At 56.5% G+C, this 18,562-nt stretch overlaps 2 protein-coding genes across 2 annotated transcripts; one reads left to right on the top strand and one right to left on the bottom strand.

The window, feature by feature from the left end:
* The first annotated feature begins 3,117 nt into the window (after nucleotides 1-3,117).
* Nucleotides 3,118-4,883, top strand: LOC141472653 (transmembrane protein 17B-like). Its single transcript, XM_074159808.1, has 4 exons — nucleotides 3,118-3,235; nucleotides 3,537-3,640; nucleotides 4,071-4,184; nucleotides 4,602-4,883. The coding sequence occupies exons 1-4, from the start codon at nucleotides 3,118-3,120 to the stop codon at nucleotides 4,881-4,883; spliced, it is 618 nt and encodes a 205-aa protein (XP_074015909.1).
* A 514-nt stretch (nucleotides 4,884-5,397) lies between these two features.
* Nucleotides 5,398-18,552, bottom strand: P2RX6 (purinergic receptor P2X 6). The gene is made up of 12 exons (XM_074159410.1): nucleotides 18,416-18,552; nucleotides 18,142-18,301; nucleotides 17,893-17,964; nucleotides 12,227-12,302; nucleotides 11,407-11,500; nucleotides 11,033-11,113; nucleotides 9,372-9,513; nucleotides 9,088-9,197; nucleotides 8,507-8,600; nucleotides 7,420-7,485; nucleotides 6,618-6,695; nucleotides 5,398-5,832 (listed from the first exon to the last, which is right to left on the bottom strand). Exons 1-12 carry the CDS (start codon nucleotides 18,550-18,552, stop codon nucleotides 5,794-5,796), a joined length of 1,149 nt encoding a protein of 382 aa, XP_074015511.1. The 3' UTR covers nucleotides 5,398-5,793.
* Between the last annotated feature and the right edge of the window lie 10 nt (nucleotides 18,553-18,562).

Here is an 18,562-nt window from a genome sequence, read left to right as displayed (position 1 = left end):
GCAGCGTGACTAGAAGGGACGGTAGGCAGGGACCTGCATGCTCCAGAATGCAGCGATGAACAGAGTCCTCTTCTTGAACATATCTGCTGGATCCACAAAGGGATGTGAACTTGCAAGGCTCATCTTAGGTCCCAAAAGGCAAAGGCTGATGTCCCCATGCGCAGTGCAGTGTGGCTGAGGGCTTTCTCTGGGGGCAGAGGTGGCTGGGACTGCCCTGTTCCCGTGGCCCAGGCAGGGCTCGTGCAGGCTCCCCAGGGAGATGTGGCTTTGCATCCCATGTCTCACTGGTGGGATGGTCAGACTCTGCTTTGGCAGCTCCCCGGGAACCTGGCTGGGGGTGCCTGGGGACGCTGGGGCACCATGTGGTGGCACCCCCTGGAGCTCTGTGATTTCCCCCCCGGGCTCTGGCACATCTTCCATACTGGAGAAGACTGGCAGCTCCCGCACCCCATGTGCTCCCACAGCACAGCTTGGCTGAGCTTTTCCAAAGGCTCCGTTTTCCTGCTCAGCTGAATGCTTGGCATCCTCTGGAGTCCTGGGCAGATCAGCAGGGTGCTTCCTTTTTCAGGAAGATGCCCTTTAACTCCTTTACCTCTGCTGGGGCCTCATCCAGCGTTGGGCATGAGCTGTGCACAGCAGGCATCACCCCTCACGTTCATAGAATTGAAGACCATGCATGGGCTGAGGAAGGACCTTCTGCCCCAGCTTATGGCTGCGGTGTGGGCAACAAGTCCCATTCCCTCTTCTCACAGAGGAACTGTTTCAGCCGGGGCTGGGAACATCACCCTGTGATATGAGAAACCCCAGTCACCACATGATGTTCCTCAGGACACGTGCTGGGTCATGGGCTGGGCTGCTGGCATAGCTGGGCATCCTGACACCCACCTGCAGACGTTGCTCTGCTGCACCGGTGTGGGATGGTGTTGGACCCAGGACACCTCGTCCAGCATCTTGGCAAATGCCTACTAGTGGTGAGCATGTCCTGGAGCTGGGCAAGGCTGAGTTGTCTCCTCTGCCACCTCTCCAGGCACATCTTGCAATCTCCCATGCCGGGACAGAAAGTTTCCAGCCCTTCTTAAGAAACTGCCTGTTCCCATCAGGAATGAGCACCATTAGCTGAACCCAGCTGGGGCACATGCAGCTCGTTTGTGATCCCTGGCTGCGTTACCCCATTGCATTTACCTTCACCAGATTGCCCAGGTATCTCCTAGGTTGCTCACCTGGGTTTCCCATGCAGATGTGATGCCCCCAGATCCCAAGCTCTCCACCAGCTCTTGCTCCTCAAATGCTGGGCTTTGCTTGTCGCCTTGCTCGCATCTTGTCCCATGTTGGGACCCACGTGTTGGGCACAGCACATCTTCCCTTCCTGCACACCTGAGAACCCCTCTGGACATCATGTTGCAGCATCATACCAGGAGACAGGTTTATTTTTAGTTGCCTCGTGCCCTAAGCCTTCATTTAAAAAAAAAAAAAAACATCACTGCTCCTCACAAGGTGGTTTCCCAGACATTAAGTATGGCCTCACCCTTCGTCCATCCATCTCCACCCTTGCTTTTGCACCTTGCCCGTTGCTGGAGTGAATGTTGCCTCTTCGTGTACTGGCATTTACTCCTCACTTTGCTCCTTTTTACAGCCCCCAAGGAGGTCATGGCAAAAAAAATAGTTTCACTTTCTTCCTTTCCCACACTGACATGCTTGTCGCCCTGTCCCATGGGCTGGCTGACCTTGTCTCAGCTACAGCTGATCCAGGCTGAATGGTGGTGGCCAACCATCTCCAGACAAGTCTTCGCAGCGTCACTTCTGAGGCTGGGAGGTGTTCAGTGTTACAGGCTGTGGTTAAACACCTTCCCTGATGCAATGGAGACTCTCTTCTCAACCAATGCCATCTTCGATGTCTTGTCCAGGCATGACCAGAAGGACCTTTCTGCTCAGCTCAGTGTCCTTCTCTAATAACAGGGCAATGCTTATAGCAGGGCATATTTTTTCCACAGTTGGTTAGATTTTTCTGTGAAATCCACTTTGCATAGGTTTTGGGGTTTTTTTAACCAGTAACGTAAGGACAGGGGAGCGGCTGCCCTGAGCCAGGCCATGGGGCCACACTGTGGTGTCAATGCTGCTCAGAAGAGCTGGAGACATGCACCCTGAGCTGTGCTCACAGCATGGACCTGCCTTGAGAGACTGGGTCCTTGTGCGTGGAAGCCCTTGATGGACTTCAGCCAGTCATGCATTGGTCTAACCATGCTTCCAGCCCCAGGTGGGTTTTTTTTGCCAGCATACAGCAGTGAGCTCTGCAGCTTCATTTTGGCTATATAAAGCAGAATAATCCTCTCTTTATTTAGTTTCTCCTGTCCCTTGCCAGCACCAGGCCATTAAGGACCAAATTTACAATACGCTTTCCCAATATTTGCAGCAGCTTCTCTGATGTACCTTCTGGGATAGGTTGGAGGCTGAATATCATGAGATGAGACCATGCCTTTTGGGTAGGACTGACCATGAAGGCCACAAAGCACCATCCCCTTTCTCTGCCATTCACTTCTGGCTCAACCACCCTTTCACACACACCATCCCCCACTGACCTCCCCAGAATCCTCAAGCCTGGCTGGAGCTTGGAATGCTGAGCGTGGAGACTTCCCTATCTGTTAGCAGGGAAGCTGAAGGTGATGGGTAAAACGCTCCATGAGCCTGGAGGCTTTGAAGTATTTCTGGCAAAGAGCACCATCCCCTCCCTGGGCATCTTCATCTGTCAGGAAGTTTTGTGCAATAATTATGTTGACACAACCCGGCTGGGAGAGGTTGTAGAGGAGGAGGGCACTGCCCATAGGGTGCACAGGCTGGGGACACCACCGTGTCCCCATCATGGCGATGGGTACAACCTGCTGCTCATCCCTGAAAGCTGCTGTTATAGGAGACGTTCTGTGTCCTTATGGATCCCACATGGGCTTGGTGTCCCAGGAGGGAATTTTCATTCCCCATCCTCCTCCCAGCTCAGCAACCCTGTCCCCAGGGAGCCAATGGCCAGGTGGTCCTGCGCATTAGCCTGACATGTCATCCCGCTAATTACCTTCTGGCTAATCCCAGCTGAGCCGTGCTGGGGCGAGCAGGGCTCGGCTGCCAGCCATGGCTGCGCACACCCCTCTGCCCCCCAACCTCCACCGGGGCTTGGTGGTCTTCAGCAGCTCCCTCTTCATCAACAACAAGACACGGGACAGCGGCGCTGCCCACTCCTACCACCCAGGTACAGGCAGCGGCACTCGGTCTGGGGGGGTTTGGCTGTTGCTTCATCACCACGAGCCCACTCAGCACACCCCTAAAGGACCCGGGTGCCTCTGAGCTGGGAGCACCCAAAGGGTCCCTGCACCCACCCACCAATGAGGGCGAGCAAAAATAAGCGCATTTGCTGCGAACCCCCATTCCTGCTACCCAGTCATCCCCGCAGGCATGGCGGGGGCCGTTGCCCTCCCTCCCCAAGCTGTGAGGCAGAGGGTTCCTCTGGGCATCCCTGCCCACTCCTGCCTGCCCTGCCCACCCCTGCCTAGCCCACGAGGTGCTGGCCAGCCTGCCCCTCCAGATGATGCTCTACTTCAACGTCTACTACTTCCCGGTCTGGTTCCTGGCCGAGGGGATGATGCTGCAGCTGAAGGTACTGTCCCATGGGGCACATGGCGATGGGGTGACCCTGCTCCTGCCTGACCTCCCCGGGTACGCGTGGGCAGGGGAGAGGGGAGCCTCTTCCAGATGAACGGGTCCACACACACACAAGCAAAATGCCCTGTCGCCCACAAGACAAGCTGGCTCACTTCTGGCTCCTTGAAATGGAAATTGTGAGAACAACCACTGGACTTTCCAGGCATGGAATGTTAAACTGGGAGGGTGGAGCGGGCAGGGCTGGGCACCAGCATGGCAGGGCACGGGGAGCCGGGCACAGGGAGATGGGCACAGAACACAGGGAGCTGGGCATGGGCCATAGAGGACAGGTAGGTGGGCACAGGGGTGGGAAGCTGGACATGGAGAGCTGGGCATGGTGCACAGGGAATGGGGCTGGCTGGGACGAGGCTGTGCTCCCATTACAGTACCAGCTGCTGCCTCAGCACTACCAGTTCCTGCTGGTCGCTGCCTTCCTCATCCTCTCACTGGCTGAGGGCTCCCGCCTCTACTTGGGCTATGTGGGGAACCTGCAGGAGAAGGTAAGTGTCCTCTCTCTGCCCTGGCCCCAAGTCAGCTGTGCTCAGTGAGGGACAGCCCTGCTGGGGGATGCTGTGACTATGCTGGCTGTCCCCTTGCTCGGGACCTGAGTGCCCGTCACTGCCCATTCCTCCTGGAGTCCTGCCTGCAGCTGTCCTGGGAGGAAACTGCGGGTGAAGGCAGGACCAGGAGGCAGGGGATGAAGGGGACCCACTTGTTCTCCCGCTGTTTCTCTCCCCGTGCTGTGGGTGTGATGCTCCAGAACTGGGCTTGACCGCATCTGACCATACCCAGGCACAGCTCTGTGTGGCAGGGATGTCCCCGGTACCCAGGTGCTGAGGCCAGCAGAGTGGCCAATGCAGGGAGCTCCTGGGGCAGAGTGGGTCCCCCCACCCCACCCATGGCTTCTGCTCCCACAGGTGCCCGAGCTGGCCGGGTTCCTCCTCCTCTCCTTCCTGATCCAGCTCCCCGTCCTGCTCTTCCTGCTGACGGACAGCCACCTCATCCGCCTGCCGCTGGAGATGGCCGTGCACAGCCTTCTTCTGGCCTTCCTTCTCGCCGAGATGGTGGCTGCCTTCCTTGCACTGAAGACCATGACCAAGCAGCTGGTGGCACAGTTCTACCTGCGGCAGCTCAAGGAGGGTGGCAGGGGATGGCTGGGGCAGGGCGGCATAGGGGATCAGGCAGCCAAGGAGGAATGATGCTGCAGGACCCCTCCATCCCATGCCGTCCCAGCAGGGAGCATTAAACGGTGCTTGGATCCCGCTTGCCTCCACACACTGTTTTTGAGCCAGGCAGCTCACGGGCTTGTGGGGATGCCAGAGCATCCTACGGGCATGGACAGAGGCAGTCCCTGCTCTGCACTGGGCAGGCAAGAACACAGGACAGGGCTCAGCGCCGCCAAAATGCTCAGGCTCACCCCGGGGCCGCATTGGTCCTCGCTGAGCATCAGCCCTGGCAGGAGGCAGGAACTGGGGAGTGCAGGAGCCACTGGACCCCTGCCCCCGCAAGCCCATGGTTCTGCTCTTAAACCCTCCCTGAGCACAGGCAAAAGGGGTTCCCTGGGGAGCTCCCCGTGGATGGGGGAAGCTGAGGTGAAGCCATCCCAGCTGGAAGCACGCAGGGCGCTGCAAGCTGCGAGAGCGGCACCACAAAGCCTTCGCAGCCCCCCCCCCCCCCCCCCCCAGGGCTAAAGACAGAGCAGAGCCCCCTCCTGCTTTCTGAACAACTTTATTTCCTTGCATCCCTGTTTTTTGTGGGAAACCAAGGCCCAGGGCCATCTGGAAGATGAAGCGCAAAGTGCTTTAAGCCTCTTGTGCTGAGCATTGGCCAGCGCGTCCCTGCAGGCTCTGGCTGCCACAGCAGCTCCACAGCCCGGCTCCGCTGGGTCACTGGCCAGTCAGCGCTGGGAGCTGCCCCGGGGACGGCTTTGAGCTCCAGGAAACATCTGCTGATGTTTCTCCAGCAAAGGCAGACCCTAGCCCCAGCAACATACACTGGGGCCAGGAGAACTGGGCCACCTCCACCTGGGCCGCAGCCGTGCCCCCATCGCAGCTACCTGGAGGTCACTCCGGAGTGAAGGGCGCTAGTGGTGGAGCGTTCCCGATGTCCCTAAGCTGTGGGCTCGGTCTTACCTTTAGGGGGTTTTGCCTGGAAAATGAACAGGGGCATCTTAGTGTACTAGAGACAAGGGGACAGCCCAGGAGGGAGGTCCTGCCCCGCTCTGCTCGGTCCCACGCCACCAGATCGTTGTTTGAGACCCCAACTCCACTTGTGATTGGAGATCAATCATTAGGAACATTTTTTCCCCCTGGTAGGATGGTGCAGCCCCAGGGCAGTCCAAGGGGAGCTGGGGTTCCGAAGAATTGGCCAGCTAAAGCCAAAGCTGACCCGTGCCAGGGCCGGCAGCTCTCCTGCTCTGCGGGGACCCGCAGCCCACACCCTGCGACTCCCGACTCCCCAGGGCAGGGCAGTGACAAGGGGGTCACGCACAGCAAGAAAGCCCGTCACTGAACTGCAGGGTCAGGACCGACACAGCACCGAGGTGCTTGCTGGAGATCTGCCCCCTCTCCACACGGAGTTTGGCCAGATTCAGTTTGGAAGAGGGTGAATAAATGTGGAGCTGGGTCAGGTTTCTACGGTAAAGTCCCCCCAAGGACTCCTTGCTGTCTGACAGTAGTTGATGTCGGGGTACAGCTTTCCCCGCACCAGCTGGGTCCCTCTCTTCCGCTCTGCAGCCTGTCGTCATCGAACCTGTAAGAGTTTAATCTCTCTGAGGTTTCATTCAGACCAGCCACCAAACCCAAGAGGTGAAGACTAAGAACCGCTCCGCTGAGGTTTTGCAAGGTCTTGTGAATTGAGTTTTAACCAAGGGGCAGAAAATCATTAAATCCGCTTGCAGAACTTCACTCTCTCCAAAGCAGCCCCATCCTTACCTCCTCGAACTTCTCCTTCCAATAGAAGTCAGCCTTCGCATCCAGGTAGAGCAGGACCAGGTCACAGACCACCGTGGCCTGCAGACAGACACAGCATGGCAGCCGGCAGCGGCACCTCCTGCAGGAGCGCTGGCCCTCTGGCTCCCACCCAGCCCTGCAGCTGGCCACACTCCCGGCCAGTGCCGGGGGCAGTGAGCCTGACCTGCTTCTGGCCCAGGCCACCCTGGCAGCTCCACCAGGTCCACTCTGACCCCATCTGCTCCCATCAGCAGCACAGGAGGTTAGAGGGGATCATCCGGGCTGCCATGCGTGGACGCAGGGCAAGGGCTGCTCCAGCGGAGAGCTGCCATCGCAGCCTGGGGCGAGTACGGCCGGGAGGAACGAGGGGGCGGGTGGGGGTCGCAGGCTTCCCCTTACTCTGTTGAGAGGGAAGAGCCACACAAGTGCTCCGCAAGGGGCTGCCCCATCTCGATGGCCACAACAGCATGTCCATGCTGGAGCCAGACGCTGGCTCTGTTCAGAGTCAGGGCAGAAACACCGAGAGGAGATGCTCTCTCTTGCAGGTCAAGGCAGCTGGAACAGAGCAGCCAGCAACGCCCCAGCGATGCACCTTCCCAGAGTCAACACAAACACCCGCTCAGAAGCCTTGATCTGGCAGTGTCATTACTGCTAACGATGGCAAACAGGAAAACGGGAGCTAACACCCCACCAGAAAACCTCCCCTTCTGGGCTGGCAGGAGAAACAATAGATGAGTGGCATATCCCATAGATGGGAGAAAAAGAGCATATCTGGAGTACTCACGGCACCAAAGAACGCGATGCCGGTGCCGAAGCTCACGGCAGCAGGAATGACGCTGAACTTTCCAGCCTGGTTGAGAAAGAGTGTGGAGGGGGAACAGTGGGTGGAAGGCGGTGAGGGCTGTGGGACAAGCCCTGTGGACAGCGTGCTTAAAGCAGGGAGGTTCTGGAGGAAACCTGGGCTGTTTCTCTGTGCCCAGCTGTAGGGACCTGACCGCTATGGACCCAAAACCTCTTTGGCTGTCAAAGAACGGACTGAGGTTACTGTGACCCGCCAACGGTGGGAGGTCCCCTCCTGCTGCAGGACCCCAGCAGCTGCCACCTGGAGAACCACATCCCAGCGAAGACCAGACACAGCCCTGACATGACGTGTCCCTCTCTGTTCAAATGAGTCTGGTGTCTCTGAGGAAAGAGACTTTTGGGTTCCTGTCTCTCTCCTGGCTATTCTCTTCTGCTCCTTACCTCCTGGACCTGGTCTCGCTGCCCAGAAGGCACCCTGTCCCTGCACCGTGTGCTTCGCCCTCTTCAGGTGAAACTACCACTGCTAAGCACGACAGACCAGCTGTGGACATCTCTCAGGGTGACAAGTCCCCTCAGCACAGGCTCCATCTTGCATGGTTGAGTACTGAGTTTGTCAGTGACGCTGCACAGAGTAGCATCAGCCATACCCGTGCCTTTTCTCCCCAAGGGTACAATTAACCAAGAAGGGATTAATTGTCCAGGTTCAGAAGAGTTCAGGTTGGTCTTTGCCAGGGTGCTCCCAGCACGAGACCCACAGAGATGCCCAGAGGCCCTCTGCCCAGACAAGCTCACCTTGCCTACAGGATCCAGCGCTTCACAACACTCAAGTCAGATCCTCAGTGAGGGAACCTTCCCTGCTCAGGGCATTACCAAGAAGTTTCTCTTCAAATGGAAGAGACCATTTTTCCCTGCTCTGCTTGGAAAACTCTGGAAAGAGGTGAAGAGCTCACCAGGGCAGGGAGAAGCAATGCCAGCAGGAAGCCACGGAGCAGCAGGGAGCAGTGCGAGGTGTCAGCCCCAGTGACAAGGCCACCAGGACTGTACATGGGGGTCTGCAGAGGAGACAGTACCTGGCCGTGCACGGAGATGTCGAAGCGGATGCCATAGAGCTTCAGCAGGTTCCGGTAGAGCCGTCGCTGGGAGTCCCAATAGTAGGAGGCAGTTCTGCAGGGGACATAGGATGATGCGGCTCAGAAAGCCACGGCAGCTCCTGCAGGCAGCGAGGGAAGAGGGCGGCCAGTGCCGGGTGACTAGGGCTACCGTGTGCCTCTGCACATCTTGCGTCCTCCAGCGGGCTGGGACGTGGGCGATGCACGTGCTGCCACGACTCAGCAGCAGCGGGGCATCAGTGTCCACTTGGCACCCCGCTGGGGTCCCTGGGAGCACGCAGCTCCCAGTGCACCCAGTTCAGGGTCAGCACGGGCATCGACAGCCCCACGTCCCTGCCCCCAGGCCTTGCAGTTCCAAACACAGGTAAGCTACAAGGTGTGGGAACCACCACAGCACCCTGGTACTGACAGCCCCTGAGCTGAGCTATGTCCCGATGTCCCTGCTGCTCCTTCCAGAGCATCACTCAGGAACATGGAGATCTCGAACGACTGCTGTATGCTCAACACACAGGCCCCGATGGCCACTGTCCCAGCATCCTCACCTGAAATTGTACCCCCTGTCCTGCAGGCTGAAGGAGTACCGTGGCTGGCACTCGGCAGCGGGGCGGTCCAGGTCGCAGTCCCACTCGATGCGAACTCCAATGCTCCCCCCCTGAAAAACACATTTTATCCCAGGAGAAGCATGGGATCGGAGATTTGCTGAGTTCTTTCCTGTTCAGACCACACATTCCCCTAGTATTTCAGGGGTCAGTCCTACCCTCTGCCCCTTTCCCACATCCTTGGGGAATTTGGAGTCATCTTCCATACTTTTAAAAAAAACAAGTACCAGCAGAGCGAGGTCTCCAAAGGTCTCTCCAGCTGCCTCCACCATGTCACGCACACGGAAGACAGGGCATAAAGGGTTGAAAAATGGATCATACGTGCAGCTCTTGAAATAGGTGGGGTCATTGGTTTGCAAAGTATTGCGCCTGAGAGGACAGGGAGAGAGGTGGAGCTGTCAGGGGTGGGGTGCAGGAGGTCAGGGAGTCCTGACAAGGAGACTCTTCCGCTGCTGTGGGACCACTAATGCTCTCCCCCACTAATGGGGGGAGATGGTCATTGCCGCTCCTAAAGCCTCAGTTGGAGAGAGGGTGGAGAGAAACCAGCCCAGAGGAGTCACATGTGGGGCTATCATCCCTTACAGCACCCGCCACGGTCCTTCCCCTCCCAGCTCCTTGCCTCCACCTCTGCCTTTATGCTTCTACTTTCTCTCCTGGCTTCCGCCCAGCTCCCACTACTCTCCTCAGAGGTGCTCTCCAGCAGGTCAGTCCCCAACCTACACTGGTTGGGGGCTGACCTGCTGGAGAGCAGCTCTGAGGAGAAAGACCTAGGAGTCCTGGTGGACAATAGGATGACCATGAGCCGACAATGTGCCCTTGTTGCCAAGAAGGCCAATGGCATCCTGGGGTGCATCAGGAAGAGTGTGACCAGCAAGTGGAGAGAGGTCATCCTCCCCCTCTGCTCTGCCCTGGGGAGGCCCCATCTGGAGCACTGGGTCCAGTTCTGGGGTCCCCAGTTCCAGAAGGACAGGGAACTGCTGGAGAAGGTACAGCAGAGGGCTACAAAGATGATGAGGGGGACTGGAGCATCTCTCTTACGAGGAGAGGCTGAGAGACTTGGGTCTTCTTAGTCTGGAGAAGAGAAGGCTGAGGGGGGATCTGATCAATGCCTATAAATACTTAAAGGGTGGGTGTCAGGAGGATGGGGCCAGTCTTTTTTCAGTGGTGCCCAGGGACAGGACAAGAGGAAATGGGCACAAACTTGAATGTAAGAAGTTCCACCTAAACGTGAGGAGGAACCTCTTTCCTGTGAGGGTGGCAGATCCCTGGAAGAGGCTGCCCAGAGAGGTGGTGGAGTCTCTGTCTCTGGAGACATTCAAACCCGCCTGGACACGTTCCTGTGCAACCTGCTCTGGGTGGACCTGCTTTGGCAGGGGGTTGGACTAGATGATCTCCAGAGATCCCTTCCGACCCCATGTGATTCTGAGATGCAATGACCCAGGCCGAGATACCACTCCAGGGGCTGCCCCAAGCCACGTCTTTGCTGGAGTAAGGCAGCGCAGTCAGCACGCCTGGAGCTGCGAGGCCAGCACAGGCCTGCACTGCGCCTCTGAAACCATTTTGCAGGGATTAAAACGCAAAAATATATGGGGTAAAATGAGTCCTTGGGGATGACTGGCCTGCTCTGTCTGCAGAGCTCTGGACAGGCAGACGGACAGCAGTCTCTCCCTCCAAGGGCTCCCCATCCCACTGCTCTTACATCTACAAATGCCAGTCCGCTGAAGCGACTGGCGTTCTCCTGAAAACGCTACCCCAACCTGCAACAGCCCGAGCCAACCTATCCTGGATGGCTCATGGCTTCTCGGCCACCCTGGCTGCCCAGCCCCTTGGCAGACACAGGCTGGACCAGGCTGCAGGCATGGTCCAGCCAGAGGAGCATCATACTTACTTGGAGAAGTTAAATTTGGTGAAGTGGACAGTATTTTTTATAAAAAGAGTGGAATTCTCCGCTTCAGCCAGAAGAGGTTCCCTGGAAAACAATGACCAACGAGCTCAAATTTTGCACAGCAGCCAAGACATGTCCCCATTCCACTTGCTCTGCAGTCTCTTCCACAACGCTGGGACTTCGGCTACAATGGAGAGTTGCAAGAAATGCTCTTGCATGAAGTTCTCTGGGCTTAACTGACTGTTAGACCAATGTCAAAGACCTCGCTGAGCCTGCCTGCCCCTCGGGCAAGCATGACCAGGCCCCTGGTGACACAGAGCACAGAGGGAAGGAATCAAAGCTCTCAACGCCTGCTGTCCCCTCACCCTGTGCCTCACCTGGGCAGCGTGTTGTTCTCCACAGGACACCAGCCGTAGATCTCACAGGTGGAATGTGTAGTATTGAACATCACGCATTTCCCGGTTTTTATCCCTAGAAATGAGACAAGGTATGTCATTTACCATTCCTTTTCAAAACACCTTCTCTGCAGCTCCCCTCCTGGGACAGTGCTGTGGCCACTGGTTTGTTTTGGTCTTTTCAAAACCTGAGCCACAGAGATGACACTGGGATCATCTTCAGTGTTTTCCTCACCCAACAACATCTCCGTGAAACCCTCCCTCGAGGCCGAAGGACAGGAGCGGTTTTACAAAGATAAGCAGCTGCTTGCTGCCATCAGCGCCCATCCGCCCAGCCCAGCCCCGTGGCTGCCGAAGCCACCCGCTCCCCAGGTGGGAACACAACGAGCTGGCACAATCCCACACACAAAGCTTTGGCAACCGACCTCCTCGAGCAGAAATAACATCCTTTCCCAGCTGCGCTCACGAAGGGCTGTGCATATTCATCAGCATGAAATAAAAGCCAGGTTTTATTACAAAAGGAAAACCTGCAAATCGCATGGCACACTGGTTTCCATTCCAGCTGCCAACATCAGGAACAAAGCACCCCTGGATTTGCTGTGACAGTGACTTGTCCCCACAGCACCTGCCCATCCAGCTGTGACATGTTGCTCTAAGCTTTTGCCAAGAATAAATGGCTGGAGAGCACTTCAAAAACCACTGAACTCAGGTAACTGGGCACCTTTGTGGATCTGTTTGCTACCAAACAGGAGGAATTAAATGATTTTATGTTGGGTTTTTTTTTTAGCAAAACATCACGTACCATGGCCACGAAGCACTGGATTTCCCACGGGACAGTCTGCATCTTCTGTGCACGTTGCGTCCAGAACAGAGGGGCTCTGAGAGAGACGGAGAGAAACGCTGTCACCCCAGGCCAGGCAGTCACTCATCCATACTTCTGTGCCGCGGCTCCTGCCTCTCCCAGCACCTCCAGAAGCCATCACCATCTCCAGAACCTGGGCAGCCTCCAGGCAGCAAGAAGAGAGGCATCTCCGGGGACAATCCTTCCCCCCTGTCCCCACACTCCCTGGGGCGCTCACCTCCTCTGCCTCGGCAGCAAAGGAAGCCTCAGGAGATAGCTCGGACCTTTTGGCTGGGACTGGGAACAAGCTGGGTTCAGGAGGGCCTTAATGGCAGAGCCCATTTAGCACTTTGTAAATCACCACCACAATTCCTCTGGGAAAGGGCTGAAGAGACCCTAAATACGGCATAACACGAGTCTTACAAGAGATGCAGAAAGCTTCACCTTCACTCTGGACCCACCATTGCCAGAAGCAGCAAAAAGCTCCTCTTCAGAGACTATGGCAGGTGGGGGAATATGAGCAACACCTTCCCCAGGTACTCCCAGGCCACCGCAGGAGTCACCAGCCCATCAGAAACCCCAGAGGGACATGGAGGCCCAAAGGCAGGCAGGGAAACCCCAGTTATGGCGTCAGAAGAAGTGGGGGTCTGCCAGGGCCAGGATGTCCCAGGATGGCCTCAGCCCCTTGTTCCAGGTGTGAAACCCACCACAATGTGCTGAGAGGAACTACTCCCTGAAGCACCTTTGGGCTGGGGACACACACACGCAGCGCCCAGTGGTATGGGAATCATTATGGGATGCAGGAGAGCATTTTAGGATTGCACAGGACATTTAGGACATGAGATGTTTAGGGGAGGAAGAAAAGCCATGGGAAAGGAGGGATCTAGGTGAGCTGAGAAGGAACAATCATTGGAAAATAGAGGGATACAAGGATGCAAAGGCCTGGTTGCATGTAAAGAGCTGCCCTGACCCTCACCAGCACAGCCTGACCTTTCCTTGGAGTAAACTCCATTTCTAACCATTTTCCTGGGTGAGCAGCTCTATCCTGCATGTGCATATGGGCGTCTAAATGCCAGAAGCTGAAGCGGGACCACCAGTGGCAGGAGTCCGTGCCTGTGGGTGCCACCAGCTCCAGCAAGCGCAGGTGTGCCCATGGAGGAGTGAATCACAGCCAACGTGGGGCTGGATGAGGAGGTGAAGGTGCCTGGGAGCAAGGGGTGGTGTCTAAGGGCAAGCCTGCAGGAGTACTGGAGGGACCAGGGAGTCCTGTCTGACTGCTGGGGAGGGGTGGCTACCGGATTCATTCCCCTCATCCCCACTGATGGCCCAGTCATAGCTTGCAGGACCCACCTGCAATGCTGTAATAAGCACTTGTGAGAGCACTTTGTTGTCCTGCATTCAAATCGGATGACATGGATTCAGCCTCCAGAAGGACCCAGACAACAGATATTTGCAGACAAGTGTGTCAGTCCCTTCCCAAGTCCAGATAACAAGACACACAACAAGTGCCACTTGGCAGACAGACACTTCTGAGTGCTCAGGGCATGCAAGCTGCGAAGCTCGGGAGAAATTCAGGCACTGAAGTCTGTGATGGTGTTACAGAAAACCTAAAAACTGTCCAAGAATGTTTCAGCCTCCCCTACCATCTTTTAGTGGAAATAAGCCTTGAAAAAAATATCTGTGGGTGCTGACATTTTCCACAGGGATGATCCAAACCAGGTTACATGTGCCACAAGTGCATCGTGAGAGGAGCAGAGAGATGAAGACTCAGTTAAAAGCCCTCGTGGTGCCCCGGATCTATGCTCCTAAAGCTCTCTAAACCATCGCTGCATCTTGGTTGTGTAAGCGTCTAAAAGCTTGGGAAAATCAGGAGTAACAATTTTTTCTGGGAGCCTACCCAAGAACTGCAGGTTTGGGACAGGACAGGAATTCAGTACAATCCTGACAAGGTAGGTGAAGGAGTGCTCGTTTTCTAAAGACATCCCACATGGTGCTCACAGCAGAGCTCAGATGTTTCTCAGAGTTCGCAGCATTTGTGTCCCTGGGACAGGGGTGATTTCAGACAGAAATCAAGTTCAGCAAAGATGGGCTTGTACGGAAGGCAGAGATCTGCGCGTAAACCCTCGGAACCTCAGGGCTGGAAGGTTTATATTTACTTTCTGTAGCCACAAATATATGGGTAGAGAATGACTTTATTCTTAATCTAATCAGAAACAACCGTGATTCCCAGCCCTCGACAGCTGTGCAGCCACATAGCAGGGGCCAGGAAGCAAAGTGGACCTTCTTGGAGAGCAAACCACCAGCAGCATCACATGGGAGCAAAGAAAGATGAGGCTTCTCCTGACATCTAACACCTCTCTCATCCCCTTAGGACAGTCCTGTGCTCCTCAGGGCTGGGACCAGTGCTGCTCATGTGCACATCCATCAGCAGCACCTGGACCTGTACGAGCTGAGCACAGCTGGATGTGCTGAATACCACGATTTAAGTGAAATGGCCCCTTAGACCCAGAGCTTGCACCCGGACAGAGCAGATGCACTGTCTGACTGATGCCTCCTGGCTCTAATTATATTTTGGTCATCTTCATTAACCTTCAGAGCTCCTCGCAGATAGAGGCAGAGGGTTTCCAGCCATTCAAAGTATTTGAGATCAACACCGAAAGGTCTCTCTAGGAGACAAGTGACAGCTCAGCCACAGGCCTGAGCTCATCACAGACATCGGTATCGAAATCCATCCATGGGTCTCGAAATCCATCCACGGGTCCTGAAGGAGCTGGCAGACAAAGTTGCTAAGCTGCTTTCCATCATAATTGAGAAATCATGGCAATCTGGTGAAGTTCCCGCTGACTGGAAAAAGGGGAACATAACCTCGATATTCAAAAAAGGAAAAAAAAAAGACCCAGGGAACTATAGGCCAGTCAGCCTCACCTCTGTGCCTGGCAAGATCATGGAGCAGATCCTCCTGGAATCTCTGCTAAGGCACATGGAAAATAAGGAGATGATTGGAGACAACCAGCATGGCTTCACCAAGGGCAAATTGTGCCTGACAAATTTGGTGGCCTTTTACGATACTGCCACAGACTTGATGGAGAAGGGCAGAGCGACAGACGTCATCTACCTGGGCTTATGCAAAGCGTCTGACACTGTCCCACACGACATCCTGGTCTCAAAATTGGAAAGTCATAGATTTGATGGATGGACCACTCGGTGGATAAGGAACTGGCTGAATGGCCGCACTCAAAGGGTTGTGGTCAGTGGTTCAATGTCCAATTGGCAGCCAGTGATGAGTGGTGTTCCTCAGGGGTCGGTACTGGGACCAGTGCTGTTCAACATCTATGTTGGAGACATGGACAGTGGGATGGAGTGCACCCTCAGCAAGTTTGCCAATGACACCAAGCTCGGTGGCGCGGTCGACACGCTGGAGGGAAGGGATGCCATCCAGAGGGACCTGGACAGGCTGGAGAGGTGGACTCGTGGAAACCGCATGAAGTTCAGCCAGGCCAAGTGCAGGGTCCTGCACCTGGGACGTGGCAATCCCAGGCACAAATACAGGTTGGGCGGAGAATGGCTGGAGAGCAGCCCTGAGGAGAAGGACTTGGGAGTGCTCCTGGATGAGAAGCTCAACATGAGCCAGCAATGTGCACTGGCAGCCCAGAAAGCCAACCACATCCTGGGCTGCATCAAGAGAAGTGTGGCCAGCAGGTGGCAGGAGGTGATTCTACCCCTCTACTCTGCGCTCGTGAGACCCCACCTGGAATACTGTGTCCAGCTTTGGAGTCCTCAACACAGGAAGGACATGGACCTCTTGGAACGGGTCCAGCGAAGGGCCACAAAGATGATCAGAGGGCTGGAGCACCTCCCCTATGGAAACAGGCTGAGAGAGCTGGGGTTGTTCAGCCTGGAGAAGAGAAGGCTCCGGGGAGACCTCATAGCAGCCTTCCAATATCTGAAGGGAGCCCACAGGAGAGCTGGAGAGGGACTCTTTGTCAGGAGATGGAGTGCCAGGACAAGGGGTAATGGTTTTAAACTGGAAGAGGGGAGATTTAGATTAGATATTAGGAGGAAATTCTTTACTGTGAGGGAGGTGAGGCACTGGAACAGGTTGCCCAGGGAAGTTGTAGATGCCCCATCCCTGGAAGTGTTCAAGGCCAGGCTGGATGGGGCTTTGAGCAACCTGCTCTAGTGGAGGTGTCCCTGCCGATGGCAGGGGGGTTGGAACTCGATGATCTTTAAGGTCCCTTCCAACTCTAACCATTCTATGATTCTATGAACACCCCATCCTGTGTTGGGGTGCTGCCTCTGGCCCCAGCCAGACCTTCCCCTGGTCTGCCAGCACAGAATACTTTGGTAATTGAGTATATTCAGAACTTCCTGCTAAGTCAAAAGCTGTCACTGCTAAATCTTCAAAGTTTTCCAAACATGAATGTCAGCTACAGCCCCAAAGCCAGGAACTGAGAAGCTGCTGGCGAGCAGCATGGGGCGAAGGCTTTAGCGGGCACCCAGACACCCCACAGCACTGTCACGGGACGGGATGCTCCGCTCCCTCTGTACCCTCGCCCTGCACACTGCAAATATAAGCATCCAGAGACGCCCGTGACTGCCTGGGAGAGAGCCCTGAAATGCTCTACAGCACACGTCTGCCCCAGGGACGTCCCTGCAGCCACCAGTACTTTAGGAGCTCTCAACACTTTCCAGAGGGATCATTAGTGCTGTTTTCCCCGACCCGACCCGGGGTCGCTCCTCCTCTTGCGCATTTGGGGAGCAGCCCAGCCCGGCAGAGCTGGCACCGGGTGAGTGGTGGAAGCAGGATCAGGCTGGACATGGCAGAGAATGCAAAAGCCAAAGAGACCGTTAGGACAAACAGTGCTTGGCTCAGGCATAAGGTGCCAGCAGTGACTTAGCTTAAAAGACACTTGCTCCTGTCCGCAAGCAGGGTCCAGCTTGGGAGAGTTCAGTTGAGGAGCTGGCCTGAATCCAGCCTTAAAGGGAAGATTTCTCCCAGAGAACATACCCCACTGAGTGTTGGCTGACTGGGAAACCACCCAGAACTTGAGCTCCGTTCCTCCTAAAAATAGGACACCAAGATGGATAGGATACTAGTCCTGCAGCAGAGAGTTATAAAGGAAACATGGCACAGGTATCCATGGAGTGTGTGTAAAAGCATCACAGAAAACGGCATAACAGAGCAGCAAATCAAGAAACCAGGAATACACGTGAGACTCGAGAAGGAACACAGGTAACGGGTATGAGCTGGGGACAGCAGTACTGCAACGGGGCAATGCAGCTCAGCGGCTCCCTTGTCCAAAGGCAGGAGAAAGCCTGCAAAGATCACAGTGTTCCCACCCCTTGAGAAGCCCAAGAGACCGTGTCCCTCCTCCTTCTGGTCACCACAAGCTCCTGGCCAGCCTGCCCGGATACACATCTCGGCTCACGCAGGTATGACGGAGCAAGCGCAAGTCAGGCAGTAAGACCTATAGAGCAACGCGAATGAGGGGAGTCAGTTGTGATGGGAATAAAAATGCATTTTTCCCTTCTGCCGGGCCCCAGCGGGGGGTGTCTGCTGGGTTCTGGCCCAGCGGCATCGATGGGGTTTACGAGCCGAGCCCCTGGCAGCGCCGGGAGGGACTCACCTCGGGACAGTGGCCCTGGGCTTGCTCTGCTGTGGCAATGAAGTTGGTCACCAAAACCAGCACAGTTTCTCCCTAGGAAGCAAGAAGGCGCCCTCAGGGGGGGGGGGGCTCACACCGACGCCCTCCCCCGCGGCGGAACAACCCGCAAACTGGCTTTTTTGGGGCGTCACCATGATAACGCTAACCTCGCCTTTTCTTTCCCAAGGCGTTTTACCACAGCTCTTTGCCTCCCCCCGGGCCGGGCCGTACCTGGGGGGGCCGGCCGAGCTCCGTCGCGTCCCACAGCCGCCGGCCCGCGCCCCCCGCCGCCGCCGCCGCCGCCGCCGCCGCCCCCTTCAGCTTGGTGACCACGGCGGCGCGGGGGGCGCGGTCGCTCTCCTGGTAGCCCTTCCGCACCAGCAGCACCCACCTGCGGGGGGGGGCAGCGGGGCGAGAGGCGCTGAGGGGACCCCCGGCCCGGCCCGCCACCGCGGGAAGGCCGGGTCCCGCGGGCGACAGCCGCGGCGGGAGGGGAGCGCCCTACCCGAGGAGGTAGCCCAGAACGCCCAGCTGGAGCAGGCGGTGCAACAGCCCGACCCGCCGGTTCCGCGTCAGCGCGAACTTCGCCGTCTTGTAGTCGAGGAGCCCGTCGCAGGGTCCGCCGGTGGCCGCGCCCGCCATGGCCAGCGGG

The sequence above is a fragment of the Numenius arquata genome, chromosome 16 (assembly GCF_964106895.1).
Source record: "Numenius arquata chromosome 16, bNumArq3.hap1.1, whole genome shotgun sequence".
Classification (NCBI taxonomy): Eukaryota; Metazoa; Chordata; class Aves; order Charadriiformes; family Scolopacidae; genus Numenius; species Numenius arquata.
Note: the sequence above shows the minus strand (reverse complement) of the source record. Positions and strands in the feature narration are given on the sequence as shown.